At 54.8% G+C, this 22,735-nt stretch overlaps 1 protein-coding gene across 1 annotated transcript in view; it reads right to left on the bottom strand.

Moving 5' to 3' along the window:
• SORCS2 (sortilin related VPS10 domain containing receptor 2) overlaps nt 1-22,735 on the bottom strand; it is a 177,001-nt gene that overhangs the window by 52,874 nt on the left and 101,392 nt on the right. Inside the window, exons 10-14 of the mRNA XM_004383549.1 lie at nt 20,150-20,214; nt 19,270-19,388; nt 15,224-15,313; nt 11,328-11,507; nt 10,633-10,779 (exon numbers count right to left, since the gene is read on the bottom strand). Of these exons, the coding sequence (XP_004383606.1) occupies nt 10,633-10,779; nt 11,328-11,507; nt 15,224-15,313; nt 19,270-19,388; nt 20,150-20,214 (601 nt within the window). The remainder of the gene's footprint in view (nt 1-10,632; nt 10,780-11,327; nt 11,508-15,223; nt 15,314-19,269; nt 19,389-20,149; nt 20,215-22,735) is intronic.

The raw sequence follows: 22,735 nt of genomic DNA, 5'->3' as shown, positions 1-22,735 counted from the left end.
CCGGGTGCTGAAATGTAAAACCGGCCGTGGTCATGGGTGTGAGGTTTCCTACCCGGGTGCTGAAATGTAAAACCGACCGTGGTCATGGGTGCACAACTCTGTGAGTCCACTGAAACCACTGGATCGGAACCTTAGACGGGAGAACTGCACAGCATGTGAATTTGATTACATCTCAACAAAGCTGTCAAAAAAGAAATGTTGATGTTGGCGCTGCCAAGTGGATTCTAACTCATAGCGAACCCATGTGACAGAGAAGAACTACCCCATGGGTGTTTCCTAGGCTGTAATCTTTACAGGAGCAGATTGCCAAGTCTTTTCTCCCATGGTGCCGCTGGGTGGGTTCGAACCACCGACCTTTTGGTTAGCAGCCGAGTGCTTAACCACTGTGCCGCCAGGCCTCCTTGAAAACATACTAGAAGGTGGTAAGTTCAGCTGAGAGAAGGCCCTGCCCTGTCAGCAGAGGCACACTGTGAAGGCGACTCGGTGGACTGGGGGCCGCATGTGGAAGGCGCCTGAGCCGTGGAGTCACCCCTGAGAGGCTTGCCATCCAGGAACACTTGGGTGGAATGGGGACAAGCTGACCCAGTGAGATTCCACAGAATGTTGAGACCTCGCCTGTTCTGACAGACCACACCTGGTTCCTCAGGACCAAAAAGCTGGCCAGTGAGCTGACCCCCGTGAGAAGGCCCTTCAGCCTCAGCCCCTCCACCCAGACTGGCACACAGAGGAGGAGGAGCTTAGCGGAAGGGTGTGTGTGACTCTAGGCAGGACCAGGCTCCCCAGTTTAGAAGGAGAGGAAGAAGCCTCACCCAGGGACACAGCACGGGATCCCTCATGGTGGCTGCCCTCATCCAGGGATGCAGCATGGGGTCCCCACAGCACCTGCCCCACCACTATGCCCTGCCACGTAGTGGACACACAGAGGCTGACGGCCCAGCACCACTTGGGCCACCTGAGTTTCCTGGAGAGCAGGAGGGGCTCGAGCGGCCAGAGCTGACAGCTGGTCTCTGGCTGCAGCCAGCCCTCCCCATGCCCCCCGATGTTCCACACAAGCAATATCACTTTCTGTTTGTGCAGTGGGCAGGGTAGAGTTAGAGAGCACTGCTGATAGTACTGCCTGCCCCCCAGCCCCACCAACAGTCTGACTTGGTCACCAGGCACTTGTTTGGGCCACTGGTGGAACACTCCACAGGGTTCTGTGCTGTCAGTAGTGGCTGACAGGATACTGGTGACCAGAGGCAGAGCTGTGGTGCCCTTTGGAGCCAAGAAAGGCCTGCTGATGGCAACAAATATGTCTTCACAGCTGGTCCTGGAACTGCTGGGCGGTGCTCTGCTGGGTGGCTCTACGGTGGGCAGTGTTCTACTGGATGGTGCTTTACTGGGTGGTTCTATGATGGGCAGTGATCTACTGGGTGGTTCTATGGTGGGCAGTGTTCTACTGGAAGGTGCTCTCCTGGGCAGGGCTCTGCTGGGTGGTTCTATGGTGGGCAGTGTTCTCCTGGGTGGTTCTATGGTGGGCAGTGTTCTACTGGATGGTGCTCTCCTGGGCAGTGCTCTGCTGGGTGGTTCTATGGTGGGCATTGTTCTACTGGAAGGTGCTCTCCTGGGCAGTGCTCTGCTGGGTGGTTCTATGGTGGGCATTGTTCTACTTGATGGTGCTCTCCTGGGCAGTGATCTGCTGGGTGGTTCTATGGTGGGCAGTGTTCTACTGGATGGTGCTCTGCTGGGCGGTGTTCTCCCGGGTGCTTCTATGGTGGGCAGTTCTGTGGTGGGTGGTGTTCTGCTGGGCAGTTCTATGGTGGGCAGTTCTATGTTGGCTGGATCTATGGTGGGTAGTGTTCTGTTGGGCAGTTTTATGTTGGGCAGTGTTCTACTGTGTGGGCCTCTACTGTTTGGTCCTCTGCTGGCTGGTGCTCTGCTGGATGGTTCTATGATGGGCATTCTATGCTGGGTGGTGCTTTGCTAGGAGGTTCTATGATGGGCAGTGATCTGCTTGGCGGTGCTCTTCTGGGTGGTTCTATGGTGGGCAGTTCTGTGGTTGGTGGTATTCTGCTGGGCAGTTCCATGTTGGGCAGTTTTATGGTAGGCAGTGCTCTGCTGGGCAGCTCTATGAAGGATGATGTTCAACTAGGTGATACTCTGCTGGGTGGTGCTATTCTGGGGGTTCTATGGTGGGCAGTGAGCTATTAGGCAGTTTTATGGTAGACAGTGTTCTGTTGGGCAGCTCTATGGTGGGTTCTATGGTGTTCCACTGGGTGGTGCTCTGCAGGGTGGTGTTCTACCTGAGCAGTGCTCTGCTGGGTGGTTCTATGGTGGGCAGTGTTCTCCTGGGTGGTTCTATGGTGGGCAGTGTTCTACCTGGGCAGTGCTCTGCTGGGTGGTTCTACGGTGGGCAGTGTTCTACCTGTGCAGTGCTCTCTGGGCAGCTCTATGGTGGGTTCTGTGGTGTTCCACTGGGTGGTGCTCTACTGGATGGTGCTCTACTGGATGGTGTTCTACCTGGGCAGTGCTCTGCTGGGTGGTTCTATGGCGGGTTCTATGATGTTCTACTGGGTGGTGCTCTGCTGGTATTTTCTGCAAGCTTGAGACAAGGCCAAGTCTACCTGGGTTCCCCTGGGAGGTTCTGGTACATGCTTCTCTGACTGTTGCTATGGCGAAGAGATTACACACTTTGGGAAGGGGAATGAGCCTGCCAAAAGATTTCCTGACTTTGCTGAAGAATGTCACAAAGTCAACAAGAAGATCAGGTGATGACCCAGGCCGATAGTGCCCTTGAGTCCCCAGGGGGTGGGGGCTGGGCCTCTGCCGTCTCAAACTCTAGGCTTGCAACTCCAGTAGCATTTACTAAAGATGCAGGCAGACCCAGCTGTCCACTGGAGGAGGCAGGCGTGCAAGACCCCAGACCATCATTCCATGGAGTGGTGCTGGCTTGTCTTCAGGGACAGACTGGGTCCTTCAAAGATCGGTAGAAATTGCTTCAATCGCAAGTGACTGATGCCAGAAACACCCCAAAACATCTCAGGAATGTGGAACTTCAGAGGAAAACAATGGAAGATTTGGATGCAAGCCCTCATCTTTCGGAAAGCCCAAAGCTGGTTTCCCAGAAGCTTTTGGATGGAAAGAGTCAGGGCAATGAAAAGAACAGGAAAACAAAAAGCAAGCAAGCTTGAGAACGCAACACGTAAAGGGAGCGGGTTGTAAGTGATAAAGACAGCCAGTTAGAATCGCTGGCTGCAGCCATGCACAAGATCAGTTTTCCTTCTCTTTGGAGAAGGCTCACAGACGAGGACAATTAGGATTAGACAAAAGAGTGACTCAGACAGTGGGGACCGAGACCATCAGTTGGAAGTTGCCTGGAAGAAACTCACTGACACTGTTAAATGTTTCCATAAAAAAGCTTGAAGGAGAACAACAAGGGGGATAGAGAGAGTTATGTGAAGAAAAACCAACGAACGAGGCGCTTCCAGTTCAAATGAGAAGTCTCGAAAGCAAGCAAGCATCTTTGCAGCCTGAAAACCCACAGCTAGAGCGTGAGATTGTTATTGGTTGTATTGTGCCTCCCAAACAGATATGAAGTCCTAACCCCTGTATCTGTGAATGTGACTCTGTTTAGGGAAATTGGTATTCTCCTTACAGACTTATCAGTAAAATTAACAAAGTCATTTGGGAATAGGGCGGGTCCTAATCCTAATATCTTTTAAGTAAAACAAATCAAACCCATTGCAGTCAAGCAGATTCTGCCTCATGGAGACCCCATGTGTTGCAGAGTAGAACTGCCCCATAGGGTTTTCTTGGCTGTAATATTTACAGAAGTAGACTGCCAGGCTTTTCTTTCGAAGTACTGCTGGGTGGGTTCAAACCGCCAATCCTTTTTAGTTTAATAGTCAAGTGCAAACCGTTTGTGCCACTTAGGATCTAATTCCTTCTGAATAGTGTCTTATAAAAGAGAAGGACAGACATGGAAACGCGTGGGGGAAAGACAGGCACCATGTGACATCAGAGGCAGATGCAGCTTCAAGCAGCAAAGGAACCCCAAGGATGGCGGGTGGCCACCAGAAGCTGGGGAGAGGCACGGAGCAGTTCCTCCCTCGGATCCTCAGAAGGAATCAACACGGCCAATATCCTGATCTGGACGGCCAGCCTAGAGAACTCTGAGACAATAAATCCCTGTACTCTGAAGCCAGCGCTTTGTGGTATTTCTGTGAGAGCAGCACTAGCAAACACTGAACCGAGACTAGATTTGAACGGTTCCGCTGAAACTTGAAATGCTGCCTCGGTGGCCTCAAGGGCATATGATGCAGCTTCGCCAAAAATTAATTGAGGAGGAAATTTACTGCTTGGAAATAAAAACAAACTTTCCAAAGTGTCTGAAAACATCAGCCACGTGGCAGAACGCAGCTCTATGTTTCCTCTTATTGAAGTCTGATAAAATTATATTTCCTAAGATGGCGTTTTTCAAATATAGATGATTTTAATATAATTCTTGAGAATACCTTATTTCCATTTCTTTAGACCCTCCTGAATTAGACAGTCTAAGTACTGGATTTTGATGAAAATAAAGGGTCCACTTAAACCATAACTGAACTTCGACACGCCCAGCAGGAGACATTTGAAACAATGAAGATCATTTCTCTATACTAGGAGTTCCTCTTAAAAACCTGTAAAAACTGACCTCAATAAATTTTGATTAATCTTGAAAACAGTAAAAACAATATCAACAACAATACTAACACCTCAGTTAGCCCTATTAATAGTTTTGTGAGTTAGCAGTAAACTCATAGGCTAATTAGGGAAGTTATTAATTAACCAGGGACGTAAACAATTTGCTGCTCTTTGTTTCTTGTTCTGTAATTTCCTTTGAGCCTTTGTTATTTTGTCTAAGATACTGCTTCGCTTAAACGTTTCTAAGTTGCAAGCAGTCAAAGTAAAAACAGTTTCTTTTTAGAAAATGTGTTGTTGTTGTAAAGTCCAGTCAGCTCTGACTCACAGCGCCACTGCGTACAACAGAACGAAACGCTGCCCAGTCCTGCGCCGTCCTCACAATCATTGCTACGTTTGAGCCCCTTGTTGCAGCCACAGTGTCAGTCCATCTCATTGAGGGTTCCCTCTTTTTCACTGACCCTCTACTTTACCAAGCATGATGTCCTTCTCCGGGGACTGGTCCCTCCTGATAACATGTTCAAAGTACATGAAACAAAATCTCGCCATCCTTGCTTCTAAGGAGCACTCTGGCTGTACTTCTTCCAAGACAGATTTGTTCGTTCCTCTGGCAGTCCATGGTACATTCAATGTTCTTCACCAACACCATAATTCAAAGGCATCAATTCTTCTTTGATCTTCCTTTTTCATTGTCCAGCTTTGCAGGTGTATGAGGTGACTGAAAATATCATGGCTTGGGTCAGGCAAACCTTAGTCATCAAAGTGACATCTTTGCTTTTGAATACTTTGAAGAGGCCTTTTGCAGCAGATTGTCCAATGCAATACGTCGTTTGATTTCTTGACTGCTGTTTCCATGGGTGTTGATTGTCTGAAATAAAATCTTTGACAACTTCAATATTTTTTCCATTTATCATGATGTTGTTTATTGGTCCAGTTGTGTTGATTTTTTTTTTTATGTTGAGGTGTAATCCATACTGAAGGCTGTAGTCTTTGATCTTCATCAGTAAACGCTTCAAGTCCTCTTCACTTTCAGCAAGCAAGGTTGTGTCATCTGTATGACACAGGTTGTTAATGAGTCTTCCTCCAATCCTGATGCCCCGTTCTTCTTCGTATAATTCAGTTTCTCCGATTATTTGCTCAGCAGACAGATTGAATAAGTATGGTGAAAGGATACAACTCTGACACGTACCTTTCCTGACTTCAAACCACACAGTATCCCCTTGTTCTGTTCAAACGACTGCCTCTTGGTCCATGGACAGGTTCTGTATGAGCACAATGAAGTGTTCTGGGAATTCCCATTCTTGGAAGAGTTATCAGTAATTTTTTATGATCCACACAGTCGAATGCATTTGCATAGTCAGTAAAACACAGGTAAACAGCTTTCTGGTATTCTCTGCTTTCAGCCAGGATCCATCTGACAACAGCAATGATATCCCTGGTTCTCTGGGTGGACTCCAAACTCCAACCTTTTGGTTATTAGCCAAGCACTTAACCATTTGCACCACCCAGGGGCTCAAAAATGTATTAGCTGCTAATATTTTAAAATCAGAAGGTTACACATAAATCTCCAGAGTCCTGGCTGCTCTTAAAAAAATGTGAGTAGCTGGAAACCTGGGCCTGCAGTGCGGTGGCCACCCCCTGGGCTGGGCATGTGGCGGGAGCAAAGTGGAAGGAGGGGCCGTGCCAGGGGCCGTGTATGCTCTCTGCCCTGTGTCTGCCCCCGAGGCTACCTTCCTCATCATTCCTTGATCCCTTGATCCCACTATCAGCCTTCTGTACCCTACCATCAGCCTGGACCCCCGCTATTAGCCTGGAGCCCCACTGTCAGCTTGCCTGGACCCCACTGTCAGCCCGGACACCCACTGTCAGCCTGCTCAGACCTCATTACCAGCTTGGAACCCCGCTATCAGCCCCAATTCCTGCTGTCATCCCGCCTAGACCCCTGCTTCTCCATTCAGCCGTCTCTGAGAAGAGTCACCTGAGTTGCATCAATGGATGATTTTTATCCTGAATTCAAGATGCAAACAGATCCCAAACCACCTTCCAAGGATGCTGTATCATCCTCCAATGGATCTGTCAAAAGTCTGTCGTTCCCATGACGACAGAGAATCTCCCCAGATAGAGAGGCCATGGCAACTCGGGGTGATCCAGAGTAAAGGCCAAAACAGAAGGCTGAAAAACCGCATGTGCATTAGGGTTCCAGGTTTGCTATTTTAGCATGCACATAAGATATAAAGGAAGGCAAAGAAGAAACTGGATTATTGCTATTTCCGGGTGGTGTGGTCACGAACCACCCAGTGCTGTGGCGTCCACTCCAGCTCACGGTGGCCCCGTGCGTGTCAGAGGAGAACTGTGCTCCACAGGGTTTTCAGTGGTTGACTTTTGGGAAGCAGATCACCATGCCTTTCTTCCATGGCATCTCTGGGTGGACTCGAACCTCCAACCTTTTGGTTAGCATCTGAGCCCATTCACCTTTTGTCCAGAGGCTCCAGTGAGATTAAACCAGAAAAAGCCAAAAACCAAATCCGCTGGGGACTCGATTCTGACTCATGGTGACCCTATAGGACAGAGTAGAACTGCCCCATAGGGTTTCCAAGGCTGTAAATCTTTACGGAAGCAGACTGCCACATCTTTCTCCTGTGGAGCGGCTGGTGGGTTCGAACCTCCGACCTTTTGGTTCACAGCCTAGCGCTTAACCACTGCGCCACCAGGTCTCCTGCAGAGAGATTACCAAACTAAAAACCAAACCCATGGCCTTCGGGTCGATTCCAACTCTCAGCGAGCCCGTGTGACAAAGCAGAACCGCTCCGTAGGGTTTTCCTTACGGAAGCAGATTGCCAGGCCTTTCTTCCACGGCAACACTGGGTGGGTTTGAAACTGCCATCCTTTAGGTTAGTAGCTGAAAGAGTTGTTCCTTATTTCCCTTTTTACACATTTCTCTGTTGTCCCGGGGTCTGCAATGAGCTGGGGTCACTTCCATGGCGGGAAATGGACCCTTGCATGCAGTTGAGCTGTTCCAAGTGGGCACATGGCCGAGTGAGCGTCTTGCTGAGGGAAGTCCTGCCCACCCCCGTACCCCCTCTGCCTACCTCCGCCACATCACAGCAGCAGCCTGCTCTGGGCACCGACCTCCCGAGCTTGGCTGTAATTGTCTGACTTTGTGCACGGCTGGTTTCCCCAGGGCTGTGTTCTCCCTGGGTTAACCCCCGCATGCCTCGGCAGCTACGTGCTCAGGGCACCAGCCTCCCGAGCCGGCTGTAATTGTCTGTCTCTGGCACCCAGTTGGGTTCCCGGGTGCTCTGTGCTCTCTGCTTCACCAGGCTCTCCTGTGTCTGCCCGGGGCGCACACCCGCCAGTCGGCTCCTATCTTTATTATTTTAGGCCCAGGGCATAAATCTCACAAGGGTATCTCCTCACTGAGCCGCATAATTGCAGACAAGAATCTATTCTTAGCAAAAACCTTGCTTTGACAGATTAATATTGCTTAACTTTGTCAATGATGATACAGAAATTAGCCCTTTCGCTGCAATTCTGCTCTTGGAAGGGTTTGTAGAAGTGGCAGGTAATTAATTCTCCATGAAGGCCGACAGGTGGTATGATCCTGGGCTATCAGCTGGAGCGGGGCTTATACAGAGGCTGAACGGCAGCCCCCAGTGAGGGGTGGGCCAGGGCTCAGCTTCAGGCTCTGAGAACCAGCCCTGCCCTCCTGTGGGCTCAGGCCACCGCGGGGGCCACAGCGTCCTCCCTGGCTCCCAGGGCCAGCCTCCCCTGACTGGAAGACGGAGAAACTGATCCTACAGCGGACATTTCAATGCAATGGCCCCCGTGGGCCAAGGATACAGGGGTGGAGGGCAGGGTACCATTTTCTGAGCCCCTACTGTGTGCCGTGTTAGCAAGGATGGTGAGACTTCAATTCTTACTTGGACACGTCATCAGGAAAGACCAATCCCTAGAAAAGGATGTGTATTTGGTAAAGTGGAGGGTCAGGGCAATGAGGGGACCCTCCAGGAGGTGGACTGACACAGTGGCCTCAACAATGGGCTCAAACACACCAACGATCGTGAAGATGGTGCAGGACCGGGCAGCGTTCCCTTCCCTTGTGCCTAAGGGGCCGTGAGTCAGAGCAGACTTGACGGCACCTTACTACACGTGTGTGCGGGGCATGAGCCCACAAGGACGGGGTTATCTTCTGTTTTGTTTGGCACATAGTAGGTATGCACACATATGTGCTGAATAACCCTATGAAACAGGCACGCTACTCTTTCTGTTCTGCAGATTAGGAAACTGAGTCCCAGAGAGGCGGAGCGACGGGTTCCGCATCTCCAGGGGCCGAGTCGAGCGACATGGGAAACAGACACAGGAGCAAGTGAGCCCACTGGAGCCTTCTCAGTGGAGGGACATTTGGGCAGGGTTTTCAGGTGTCAGTAGGAGTTTGCTGGAGGAGGAAAAGGGAAGGGATGTGTGAAAAGGGGGAGGGTCGTCCTCGCCTGCTTGTCCATGTGTATGCACTCCTTCACTTCCTCACACCACAGGGCCTTTTACCACCTCCTTCCTTTGTCACTGACAGCTCGGGGGCACCGACTGACTTGACCCTGGTCACACACAGCAGGGCATGAATGAGCTCAGACTGCAGCTCTGCTGGTCTCTGGACCCTCTCCCACCCTGAGAGGCCAGTGCTGGGGGAAGGCTCAGGGATGCTGATGGTAATGAGTCCCTTGTGGTATGCAAGGAGAGAAGCCAGGGAGAGGCGAGGTCCCACTGAGGACCGAGTGGCCGGCCTCAGCCAGACCCTCAGTGTGGGGATATAGGCCATTTAAACATGGCTGCACTATTGACAACTGCAGCCCCCACAGGCCTCTATGCTGCACAGCATGTCGAGACTTGTCCGGATGTGTTTTCCCAAACCTATGCTCCCTTTACTGATTGACTTGTTTACCTGAATTCCTTCTTCCTTGCCGGCATTCAAAGCCCATTGTTTTGTTAATTGCCTTATTGATTGCTGTACTGACTATAAAATAAACTCCTGGGACTGAAGCGGGGGTCGACTCCTCAGAGTGACCCTCCTGGCCCCACTTCTCTGTAAGAGTTGTGCAGTTGGTTACTGTCTTCGCCGTCCAGATTACCGTCGCCGCTGCGACACCTCAGGACCCTCCAGCCTCTTCATTCATCCCTCCCAGCTGCTCCCTGAGCACTGGCCTTGGCCAGGGCCGGGTGAGAGACAGGCCCCTTCCAGCCTCTCCATCTTCCCTCCCCACCAGCACGGGCTGCTCCACAGTGATTCCTGGCACCACGCAAGGGCTGGGGGCGCCCTGGTGACTGGAGAGCTCCCCTGGGCACCCAAAGCCCTTGGGGAGTCCACACTTGTCCCGTGTGGAGAGGTGCCCTGGGAGAGCAAACCAGCACTGCAGTTAGTGGTGTTGGGGTCCCAGCCCCGCTCTGCCACAGACTGCCCGTGGCGGCCCGTGGCCTCCCGCAGAACGTTAGAAACAGTGTTCCCTCCCTCCCGCCACCTTGGCACAGTGTGCTTCCTGGGCCTCAGCCTTGGCCAGCAGGACATTAGCAGATGTAGCACAAGTACCTTCTTGTGCCTCTGTTGTTGCCACGGAAACGAACCTAGGCTGGTCCCAGGAGGAGGGTGCTGGATGTGGAAAGCCGTCCAGCGGAGCCCAGCAGAGCCACCCAGCTGAGCCCATCCTTGGATTAGGACACTAACTGATAGCTGTGTGTGGCTGCTTTGTTACACAGCAATTTCATGGCAAGAGCTGACTGATACACGCTCCCTGTCTGACTGACTCCCAGTACACTTGTGTGCATTACAAGGAGTTCCACCTGACCCTCTCCACTGTGCTGGCTCGTGTGACTCTCAGATGGTCCTTCTCACATATCTGGTCTTCAATCTCCTCAACTTCTGCGGCCACACCCTGCACCCGCCCCCTCCCCACCAAAGGCATGTGGCATGAGCAGAGCACTCACCGGCTTGCAGTTGGTGGGTTTCCCCTTCATGTCCGTGCTGGGGGGCCTCAGGTAAGCCCAGTCTCGGCCCTTGTTGTAGGTGATAAGTGTCATTACCTTCCCATCGATCTTCTGGTTTGCCAGGAAGACGCCTTTCACCCCTCTGACCTGGGACAGAGACACAGAAAGGATTGTCAAAACTGGCTCCTGAGCTCACTGGTGTCGCACCTGCTGGCCTCCAGCACCTTGCTAAGTGCTCTGGGCACGAGCACACGCCACCCTCACACCCGCCCGGGGCCAAGGCTGTGCACGTTCTGGAGGACGGTGGAGACTCAGAGAGTGAGGACCTCTGAGACAGAGAGACAGAGACAGAGACACAGAGACAGAGAGATACAGAGACAGAGACAGACACAGAGGGATACACAGAGACAGAGAGACAGACAGTGACAGAGAGATACAGAGACAGAGAGAGACAGAGACAGAGAGACAGAGAGACAGAGAGTGAGACATAGAGAGACAGAGACAGAGAGATACACAGAGACAGAGAGAGACAGAGACAGAGAGGGAAAGAGAGAGTCGGGGGAGAAAGACAGACAGAAAGAGGGAGAGAGCACTAGAGAGTGAGGGAGGAAGCAGGCAGGCATGGGGGGAGCCCTGGCCCGGCCCCCAGGTGAGGCCCCCAGGTGAGCCCTGTGCTGCCAGCTGGCTGCGCCCACCTCGAGGATGTCAATCAGCACACTCTCCTCCGCCTGCCGCGAGCTGCGCACGTGCTCCAGCACCAGCGAGTAGAGCTCCCCTCTCGGGTCTGACTGGTACAGGTTGTACGTGTCCACCTGGTGCCACTCCTGCACCGCCATGAACACCTGGCTCTCATCCGTGCTGACGATCTGCAGGTCCTGGGGAGAGAGTGCGGGTCAGGGAGAGGAAAAGGGAGCGGACGGTCTCGGGCTCTGCAGGTCCTGGGGAGAGAGTGCGGGTCAGGGAGAGGAAAAGGGAATGGACGGCCTCGGGCTCTGCAGGTCCTGGGGAGAGACTGCGGGTCAGGGAGAGGAAAAGGGAGCGGACGGCCTCGGGCTCTGCAGCTCCTGGGGATGGGGGCACGGGGTCGGGGTGGGGGGCACAGGAAGTGGACAGCTTCGGGCTCCACAGGTCCTGGGGATGGGGGCACGGGGTCAGGGCGGGCACAAGGAGTGGACGGCCATGGGCTCCGCAGGTCCTGGGGGTAGGGGAGTTTCCTCGGTGGTGTGGCCTGCATCCAATATATATGGATGTTATGGCAAAGCTTCCTGGCTTTTGCTCACTCTGCATCCTGCATCCAGCTTGTCATCATCTGACCTCCAGTTCTTGGGACTTGAGCCAGCAGCCTGCCATATTGCCTGTCAATCTTGGATTTGTCAGCTTCTGCAGCCCATGAGCCAGCAGCCTGCTGTCTAACCTGCTGATCTTGGAGTTCGTCATCCCCTGCAGCCACCTGAGTCAGGAGAAGCCTCCAGCCTGGCGCCTGACCCACAGACTTGGGACTTTCCAGCCTCTACAACCGTGTGAGCCATTTCTTGAGATAAATCTCTCTCTGTGACTCTTTCTCTCTGTACATACACACATGCTTCACTGTGTTTGCTTCTCTCGAGAACCCAGGTTGAGACACGTGATAAAACTCAAACTCAGCAAAGCCGTGTTAAAACTGGTCTACTCTCGTTTTTCAGGTGGCAGGGTGGGGTGGTACTACCCTTTGAAAAAGCGGCTAAGCTACACAAATCTGTACATCCTTTATGCAGAAGTCCCCCTTTGACCTGAACCCGAGAAAATTAAAAATATCTGCACACGCTAACATATCCATTGCAGTGCTGTTTACAATTACGAGAAACGGAAACAGCCCGAATGTCCAAGCAGCAGGAGTCTGGTTTAGCTAAATAAGGTAGTCTCTTCAATTGAAGGTTATGCAGCCATGAAAGTGGATACACTGTATCACTCTGGAAAAATGCTACATGGTCACGGGAGGGCAGGCACAAAGCAACTACACGCTTGTCCCTCGGCAGCGGCTCCGGCGGCAGAGCCAAGCCAAAGGACGGAAAGGTGGTGGGGGAGGGAGGCTTGGGGGCGTGTTCCCCTCCGGGCTGATTTCTATGGTTTTCATGATGTTACTTAGGGCAATTAAAAAATAAAAATAAAAAAGACGGGGTTGGCTTCAGGGTGAAATGGGCAAGAGTTACAAATTTACCAGGCAACAACTGAGTCTGATTAGGAAATTCAGTTAGCCAGGTCTGCAAGTTGCAGACGGGAACCATGATGAGGTTCTGGCATGTTCCCTCAGATTTAGGGGAAGGAAGCAGGGTTCTCTCTGGCTAGGCAGACTTCTCAGCGAGCTGAGATGTGGCTTGTGACACCGCTGCAGGGCTGGGGGCCTGGAGAGCAACTGACTGTCCGACATCCTCAGAGTCCATCCCTGCATCCTGGCATGCCCGGGTGTGCACGCTCAGCCCCGAGGCCAGTGCTACCACTTCGGCGACTTGGATGACTTGAGTGCGTGTATGTCTCTCTCCTTTCTGTTGCCCGGCTAGGATCTCGGGGGTCACATCTACTGCAGCCTTGTGAATCTGTTGAGTGATCCCCCATTTGTAGTTAAGAGGCTGGGGAAGAAGACCAGCGTTTCCTGCCCTCCACCAGAGGGCCGGCCGTGGGGTGACGCTGCATTGCTTCCTGTCCATCTCATACCTCCCTCGAGATGCCCATACTGTGACTGTCCAGCTGCAGATGAGGACTGAGGTCAGTCAGGGTCACAGAGGCCACGCGAACCTAAGCTCCCTAAGACACCTTCAGGAAGGCCCAGCACTAGTCCAGCCACCCCCACTGGCCCCCAAGACATACAATGGCAACCCAGGGTCCCAGAGAGAAGCAGGAGCGACTGGGGCCAGGCGTCAGCCATGCACTTCCTCCTGACATCAGGACAAAGGACGAAGACACAGGCCCCCTCGGAGGCTGCCGCCCCCAAGGCCACCATCCCCAGGGATAGAAGAGAAGCCGCTTGGAAGCTGAAAGGTCCTCCATCCCCCAGGGAGGCCAGCTGCCTCTGCCTCAATGAAGCCATTAGCTTTTAATTTGCCTTCTCAGCCAAGCCTGCAGTTAATCTAGTAAGCTTGTTCTTTTTCTTTCTTTCTTTCAGTTCCTCTCTCTCATGCATTCATTCATTCCTTTGTTGTTGTTGTTGGGTACCTGGAGTTAATTCCAACTCACAGAGACTGATGTGACAGAGTTGAACTGCCCCATAAGGTTTCCTAGGCTGTAATCTCTACAGGAGCAGATCTCCAGGTCTTTTCTCCCACAGAGCTGCTGGTGGGTTTGAACTGATGACCTTTTGGTCAGCAGCCGAGCACTTCACCATTGTGCCACCAGGGCTTATTCATCCACCCATCCATCCATTTATTTTTTTTTTAAGGGATATTAAAACAAGAAAGCGCCTCATGTCCTTTTCCCATTTCAGACTCAGAGAGGCCAGAGGGCACCCGACACAGCCTAGGGTCCCGGACTTGACCCCACCTGAAGCTTCCATCTCCTCTCCTTCTCTCTGCCCTCCAGCCAGGCTCTCTCCCGCCACAGGGCCTTTGCACATACCCTGCCCTCCACCAGGAACACCTTCCTCTTTGCTCTTCCCAAAGCCACTTCATTTCTGACCTTCAGGCTTCCTGTGGAACATCCCCACGGAGAGGCCTCCCCAGTCATTGGGTCTAAATCGCCCCCACTGTCCCTCGTCTCTGCCTCTTGTTCCCCTGGAAGCACAAAGCCCCACTTGCATGATGGTACTGGCTCCTCTGTCCACCTGATTTTCTGCCTGTCCTTCCTCACAGACATGATGCCAGCTCCTGCCACAGCCCTCAGTTAATACATGTGGAAGGAAGGGGGTCTTTCTGTGCTTCTAAACTCGCCTGGGGACGAGTCTCCTCTGGGCAGAGACAGGGCGGAGCTGGCTCAGATCACTAGACCTGGGCGGAGACCTGACTTCTTTCTAACGAGGTGGGTGGCCTCAGCAGCTTACTCAGCCTCTCTGAACTTCACCCACCTCCTCTGTAAAGGGGGCCATAAGCTTAGCAGGAGGGGACTTGGAGTCCTGGGACAAGGCTGGGGCAGCATCTGGCAGCTCCCAGGCCCCTTCTTTGCTGGCCCAGGCAAAGGAAGGAGTGCATTAATTGAGCCCCTACTGTGTGCCAGCTGCTAGGCATGCAGAGGGGAATAAAACAGAAATGGCCTGCCCCCTGGAAACTCCAGCCGAGAGTGGGCTTTAGGAGGAGAATGGGGGGGGGGGAGTGGAGGGCAGCAGCCTGGACCAGCCTGGAGCCACTAGGAAGTGAGGTTCCCCTGAAAATGTCACCACATGCAGGAGTTCTGGGTATCAGACCAGCCAGAAGGAAGAGTCGGCAGAGATCCAAGGCAGATGGGAGCTGGGCACAGTGAGGCTGGAAGGGCCAGGCTGGCTGGAGAGGGGGTGAAGGGAGAGGTGCTGGAGGTGACAGTAACCCAGGATGCACGGCCAGGCACGCTCCTGTCCCTCCTGACCCGGGACCCATGCAGGCTCAGGGTCTGGTCACAGGCCCAGTGGAACTGGGGAGCCTGCTCTTACCTTGGGCAATGCGTACTTTGGCAGCTTCATCAGGACAAATTCATTGCGACGATAAGAGACGTAGTACTTGGTCCGGTTTGTTGAGGTTGCCTAACAGGAAGGAAGAAAAGCACCTTAAAAGGGATTGGCTTGCTGTCAAGCCAGGTCCTCATGAATGAAAACGGCACGCTGTACTAAGTGGGAAGAAATGCCCTTTTACTTTGCTTGTACCTGCTCTGCCAGAAATGGACAGACTCCTATTCATCCTTCAAAGCCCCAGATGAAATGCCCCTCTTCTGTGATATCTTCCTCTACCTCCCTTATTTAAAACTGATCTCTGTCCTCCAAGCTCTTTCAGCACCTCATCTCCCTGTGTCTGAATTGTGGGACAGGGTGGAGAAAGTTCCATTCCCCAGAACTTCTCTTAGGGAGAGTGACTGCTTGATGAGCCACTGTGGAGAGGAGGAGGCAAGCCGAAGCTAAGCACAAGCCACAGAAGAGACCACCGAACCACTGGGCATGAGAGATGAAACAGGAGCCAGCCCGTCCCGGCGCTTCACCCAGGGTAGCTCACGTGAGCCTCACAACATGCCCACGTCCATTTTACAGATGAGGACACTGAGGCACAGCGGGTAGGAGAAGAGCTGGGAAGACAGCCATCTGCTTTTTGGGGTGGAGGAGCGCCTACAAGTCAGCAAAGAGGGAGGAGCGGGAGATAGCAGAGGGGGTGGGGAGGGGAGAACATTCTGGAGCCTCTAAGTCTCAGTGGGTATGTGCGTGTATGTGAGTGTGCCACTGTGTGTGCAAATCCGCTGGAAGGGGAGTCTCCTTAGGGTGTGTTCTGCGTCCAGACTGTCAATAGATAATTGGGCAGAATTCGCTCTCTCTCTCCACTCTGCACTCTCCCCATCGTGAGACCCACTCAGGACACAAATCTGCAGGAGTCTCCAGCCTGCCGCCAACCTACAGAGTTTGACTTGCAGCCCTGCAGTCCCGTGAGCCAATTCCGTGATGTAAACCTCTCTCTCTGTGTATATATTTATATATACAGCCAGTTGTCATGGGGCCAACTCCGACTCATGGTGACCCCATGTATGTCAGAGCAGAGCTTTGCTCCATAAGGTTTTCAGTGGCGGATTTTTTGGAAGCAGATCAGCAAGCGTTTCTTCCAAGGTGCCTCTGGGTGGATTTGAACAGCTAACCTTTCGGTTAGGAGCCAAGTGCTAAACCGTTTGGGCAGGGTGTCTCTCTGTCTGTCTGTATTCCGCTGGTTCTGTTTCCCTAGAGAACCTAAGACAAGTGAGCGCCGGTCCTCGCTGTCACAGCCACAGCCCCTCAGCAGTGAGCTGGCTGGCCAGGGAGCAGAGGAGAGTGGCTCCTGAGCCCCCGCGCTGCCTGCCCCTCCCACAGGGCGCCTCCCAACCCTGCCCCGGGAGGTGGATCTTCACATCCGTGTCGCAGTGGGCGGGGGGAGAAGCGCTGCAGCCTCGGGGGAGCCCCGAGCCCGGAAGGGGTGGCTTTCCACGTCCCAGCCCGGGGGTGGGGGGGCGTTGTGTCCTCGTGGCCCAGGGTGGGAAGGGGAAGAGGGAAGATGGGCCGGGAGGCAGGCCACTCTCAGTGTTTGTCCTCCAGCTCCTGGAGGAACAAGCACACAAGGAGAAAAGACGCAGGGGCCTGGGTGGGGGTCGGGACACGCTCTTCCATGCAGGTGTCCAGAGAGGTGCAAACCACGTGACTCTGGGTGGACTGGGGAGACGGCAGCCCTGCCTGGGTGCTGTTGGCTGGGCCCTCCCGGCTCGGTCTGAGTGATTTCACCAAACACGGGCAAGGCCACTCTTGACTCTGCCGCGGGGCCATCTGTGACTGGGTGAACGCGGGCCAACACGGGCTCCGAGCCACAGACGGACCAGCCGCCCCTCCCCGGGCTCCACACCACAAGGGGACCAGCCACCCCCTCCCCTGGGCTCCGAACCACAAACGGACCAGCCACCCCTCCCCAGGCTCCACACCACAAGGGGACCAGCCACCCCCTCCCCTGGGCTCCGAACCACAAACGGACCAGCCACCCCTCCCCAGGCTCCACACCACAAGGGGACCAGCCACCCCCTCCCCTGGGCTCCGAACCACAAACGGACCAGCCACCCCTCCCCAGGCTCCACACCACAAGGGGAGGAGCCACCCCTCCCCGGGCTCCGAACGACAAACGGACCAGCCACCCCTCCCCTGGGCTCCACACCACAAACGGACCAGCCACCCCCTCCCCTGGGCTCCACACCACAAGGGGACCAGCCACCCCCTCCCCTGGGCTCCGCATCACAAATGGACCAGCCACCTCCTCTTCTGCCCAGAGGTGGGGTCTGCTGCGGCCTCCCCAAGCCCAGCTCTAGCCTGCTGAGTCTCCCTCTCTGTCAATGAGGATACTGGGGTACCTGACCACAGATTTAAGGAGTCCTGGGGGCTCAATGGTTAAGAGCTCCGCTGCTAACCAAGAGGTGGGCGGCTTGAGCTCACCCAGCAGCTCCCCGGGAGAAAGACCTAGCAATCTGATTCCAGCCTAGGGAACCCTGTGGAGCAGCTCTCCTCTGTCACGTGGGGTCGCTATGAGTCAGAATCGACTCGACGGCACACAGCAGCAACCACAGGTTGACCCCGCTCGGGACGGAGTCCTCGCCGGTGCAAAGCCCTGCCGCCTTGCACCCCTCAAATCACGCAACATCAGCCCAGATCTTCCCATGAGGCCTGCCCTGCCCCCTGTCCCTGAGACACCCAGTGGGTCCCCATGGCACGTGTGCTCCTCACTACATTGAGTGAACCCAGCGTATGCAAGGACAGGCTGCTCCCGGCTCTCTGGCCAGAGGTGACCACTCAGACTTGGGGTGTGGCATCGAAAAGCTGACCCTTTCTTTGTCCAGCCCTCTGCAGGGGTGGCTGGGAAAAAGGCAGCAGTGTGTACAGACCCGACCCCGAGAATTGTGTAGGCTGGTGCTGGTATAAGATGAGTCAACAACAAAGGGCGACATACGTGGCCTGGGCTGTGGCAGGGTGCGGCACGGGCGCTCAGCCAGCCCACCCACGTGGGGCAAGGTGAGGGAAGGCTGCCTGGAGGAGGTGGTCCTTGAGCTTCTTGGCAGAGGAGTAGGTGTAGTGGGTGGAGGAGGGCGATGGGAATGCCAGGCGCAGGGAATGGCCTTGCAGTCTACAGAGGGGAGTCGTGAGCCCCAGGGCTGGGCGTCAGCGGAGGGCAACGGAGAGTGGGGCTGGAAGTCAGGACGGGTGGGGGGTAGGAGCCTCCTGGCCAGCCTGCTTGGTGGGGGTCAGCTGCTCTCTGCCAGGTCCAGCCCCTCACTTTGGGGGGCCTTGGCACCAGCTGCATGGAGAGGGTTGACTGGAATGAAGCAGTGGCCCCACGGCCGCATAAGGAGAGCTTGGGGGGCTGCCTCAGATTGCAAGGGCCTCCCCCAGGAGAAGACTTCGGACATGTCTCACGGGGCCACCAGGTGGGATGCAGAGGAAACAGTTTTGTCCCTGCCAGAAGAACCTTTCTAATGAATTGAGCCATTAGGATCAGATTAGGCTGTTTTGGAAGGGGTGAGCCCTTCATCAAGGAAGGCAATCAAGAAGCTATATGACCAGGTGCTTACTGGCTGGGCCACGTGGTTTCTGAGAGTGGTCCCACCTGTGACCTCTCCCTCCTGACAGCATCGGGGTAGAGGTAGCAGGGTCCCACTGGCTGGGTAGTGGACAGACGGTACTGGATGGCCGGAGACCAGAAACAGCCCCCAGTCAGTTCCAACATCACCAAAGCCAAGTGAGACAAACGGGCTTGGGGACGACAGGTTGGGCAGGGCGCGGTGTTTGCAGCTGGCAGAGGGAGGTGGATCCAGTACCACCCGGAGCCTGGCCTGGTGTTTGTCAGGGCCCTTGAGGGTGCCCACAGCCCTGGGGACACAGGGGACACCATGGAGCGCTAAGTAGCAATTGAAAGTAAAATAACCGTGTCATTATTTCCCCCACGTGGCTAACACGCACCCCGTTACCCAATGCAGAGAGCCCTCGGCAGGCCGCACCTTAAGGAAGACGTACTCGTCCCGCACTGTCAGGGAACCCTGGTCGATGGGGCCCGCGAACGGCGCCCTTAGCGTCTTCTCGGAGCAGTTGTGGATCCGGCAGGTGACATAGCGGAAACCTGCAGCAATCAGATCAGCGACCGGCTGAAGTTGCCCAGAACAGCCGCAGACACAACCAAATGCAAACACTTCTGGCTCCAGTGCCTGGGACACCGTGGCCCCTGGGCTTTTGTTGCCAGGTTGGATTCTGAAGGCGCTGCCCTGTGAACACAGCTCCCTGGGGGCCGGCACTGTGCCAGGCGGTTGGCAGTGAGGAGCCCTTCTGGCCTCACATATCAGTAGTCCCATTTTACCGGCAGGTTAGGTAACGTGTCTTAGGCAGAGTTTGCGAACTACAGCCCGTGGGCCAAATCTCATGTGCCCCCAGCTTTGCCTAAATAAAGTTTTACTGGCACATAGCTTGTTCATGCACTGCCTATGTCTGCTAGCACGTGAGGCCCTGGCTCTCTCTGGTATGACGCCGGCTGGGGCAGGGTGGCAGGCACCCCCTCACCGGAGGGACAAAGCCACGGAGGTCCCCGGCCCACCTTAGTGGGCACCAGGGAGGGGGCGGGCTAAGTGAGCAGGAAGCACTCAATGCTCTGGGGCCAGAACAAATCGCCCTCTTAATAGACTTTTCCACTGGAGCGGAGCTTCTTGATTTCAATTTACGCCCAGCTGGAAAACAAGCACATTTAAAATTATGCCACATCTGAGCGTAGCAAGGTCGCAGGCAGGGCGGCCGCTGAGGATGGGTGACTGAACACGGGCCAGCTGAGCCTCAGCCTCAGGCGCGGTGGGGGAGGCTCTGGGCCCTGGTGCTCCCCACTGCCTGGCTCACCTCCACCAGGATCCTGGGCTTCCACGTGGACGAGGTTGGCGTCGCTGTCCACTCCAGCCACAGCCCTGGAGAAGAGCGGGAGGTGGGTGTCAGGAGGGGAGCTGCGGCCTTTCCCAAGGTGGCCAACTGCCCCCCGAGAGCCCACCTTGTCCCGGGACAAGACAGACTCTCTGCCCATTCCTTGTGGGACCCTGGTTGTTGTTGTTGATGCCATTGAGTTGGTTCCAACTCCTAGTGACCCTATGTACAATAGAACAAAACATGACCCAATCCGGCGCCATCCTCACAATCATTGCTATGCTTGAGCCCATTGTCGCAGCCACTGTGTCCATCCATCTCCTTGAGGGTCTTCCTCTTTTTCACTGACCCTCTACTTTACCAAGCATGATGTCCTTCTCCAGAGACTGGTCCCTCCTGATAATATGTCCAAAGTATGTGAGACAAAGTCTCACCACCCTTGGAAACGCTATGAGCCCTAGGCTGAGCCTCCAGTGGACCCCTCACCCTCTCTGACAGCCCCTGCCCAGAGGAGCTGGGCCCTTCAGTCCTGACCCACCTCCCAACGTGCTCAGGACCAGTGTATGCATTTGCTTCGCCTCCTCCAGGGCCCAGGTGGGCCTAGGTGGGGCCGGGTGGACCGGATACCCAGCCAATGGGCTGAGCGACTGGTGGCTGGGTGGCCGGGACTCTGGCATCCATCTCTCCGACCAAGGCAAAGAGCCCGATTTCAAGGTGAAAGTGTTCACTCAGGCTTTGTGAACAGGCCCTTTGTCAGCTCCTGGGAGGGGTCTCGTGCCTGACATTCTTCTCTTTTCTGAACAAAGAGGGATACTGTTCCCTTTACTGGGAGCACCGACCAGTCCTCAGCTGGGCAGATGGGTCACTGTCCTCTATGTGCACCTGGGGGCCCAGGACCGGGTGACCCAGTAAGCAAGGTGTGCACGGGCCTGCTCATGCTCAGTTACGAATCTGTTCTTCACATCTTTGATCACTCACTCATTAATTCACTCACAGTCTCACTCATTCACTCACTCACTCACTCATTCAAGGCCATGTGAAATTGTGCACTACAGATTAGTAAGTAAGCACAAGTAAACCCGTGTGTACCTTGCTTACTGGGTTGTCCATCCCTTCATAGGGCAATGACAGCCTGCCCATTCATGCACTCACTCATTCACTCGTTCAGTCACTCACTGATTCACTCACTCACTCATCCACTCAGTCATTCACTCATTCATTCACTCGCTTGCTCAATCATTCACTCACTCAGTCATTCACTCATTCATTCACTCATTTGTTCACTCACTCATTCACTCACTCAGTCACCCTCTCACTTCCTCCTCTCCTCCTCTCTTCCTTCCTGCCTCCCTCACTCTGTTTCTTTGTTCTTCCTGCCTCCGTCCACAGATGGGCCTTGCCACGTGCCCTGTGCTCTGTTCTTCCTCCCTCCGTCCACAGATGGGCCTTGCCACATGCCCTGTGCTCTGTTCTTCCTGCCTCCGTCCACAGATGGGCCCTGCCATGTGCCCCGTGCTCCGTGCAGGGCCTGGGAGCTCAGGGGAGAGGAAGGCAGAGGCTCCCCGGGGAGAGCTCAGAGGAGAAGGGAGCAGAGCTCACCAGCACAGGCCCGGCTGTAGGGGGACAAGGCTAAGGCCTGGGGCTGCTGCTTGCAGGTGGCCTGACCTCAGACAAGGACCTCCCCTCTGAGCCCAGGGGCCTCCTCTGTCACGTGGGGCTGCTGTGCAGATTCCATACGTGGTACACAAGGACACTTAGCTGGTGTGTGGCAGGCGGTGCGTGGTCACCGCATGATGGCGGCTTTACCACGACCCTGTTGGGCGCTGGGGGGACTTGAGGGCGGCCCCGGCAGGCAGCCACGGGGCGGGGCTGCCCTCGGCGTGGCTGTGCCCCCTTGCTGCTCCTCCCTCTGCAGCCCAGACTAATGAGCTCGCGTGCTGTCTGGTTTCTCTGAAGGCTAATGAGTCTGCCCGTCTCACAGAGCAGGGCCTGGTTCATTCCAGCTGTCAGTTCAAGGACAAAGGGTGCCGCAGAAATGCTGTCAAAACAGCGTTGTTCACGGCTTACAGCAGGCCTGCCGTCACCGTGTCCCAGGAGTGGTGCCGGCCCAGTGGCCATGTGTCTGCTGGGATTACCCCTCACACATAACAACGCCCCTGAGCATGTGAGCAGCTAGAGGAAGACCGCATTTGATTTGCCCGAGATAAAGACAGGTTTGAATTACCGCCAATTTACCTCTCAGCTCTGTGGGCAGAAGGCTTTTTCTCCCTGACTGGAGGGGTCTCCCGTGAGCCTGGCCCCCCTGCAGGCCTCGGCCAGCTCCCCACTTCACTGGGCAACTCAGGCTCCCAACACCAATGATGTCGACGACATCAGTGACAAAGCTCGTGACTGATGACGGAGCCCCAGCTCTGCAGGAAGGACCCAGGCCCGGGGGAGCGACCACACAGAGGGAGCCCCCATCGCTCCCCACCAGTGAAAGGCTCAAAGGCCAGCAGTGGCCAGGGTCCCCAAGGACAGACACAGACACCGTCAGCCTGGAGAGTGTCCCCGAGGACAGACACAGAC

This window comes from Trichechus manatus, unplaced genomic scaffold (assembly GCF_000243295.1).
Source record: "Trichechus manatus latirostris isolate Lorelei unplaced genomic scaffold, TriManLat1.0 scaffold00111, whole genome shotgun sequence".
NCBI classification, from domain to species: domain Eukaryota; kingdom Metazoa; phylum Chordata; class Mammalia; order Sirenia; family Trichechidae; genus Trichechus; species Trichechus manatus.
The sequence above is the reverse complement of the archived record's forward strand: the minus strand, read 5'-3'. Positions and strand labels throughout refer to the sequence as shown.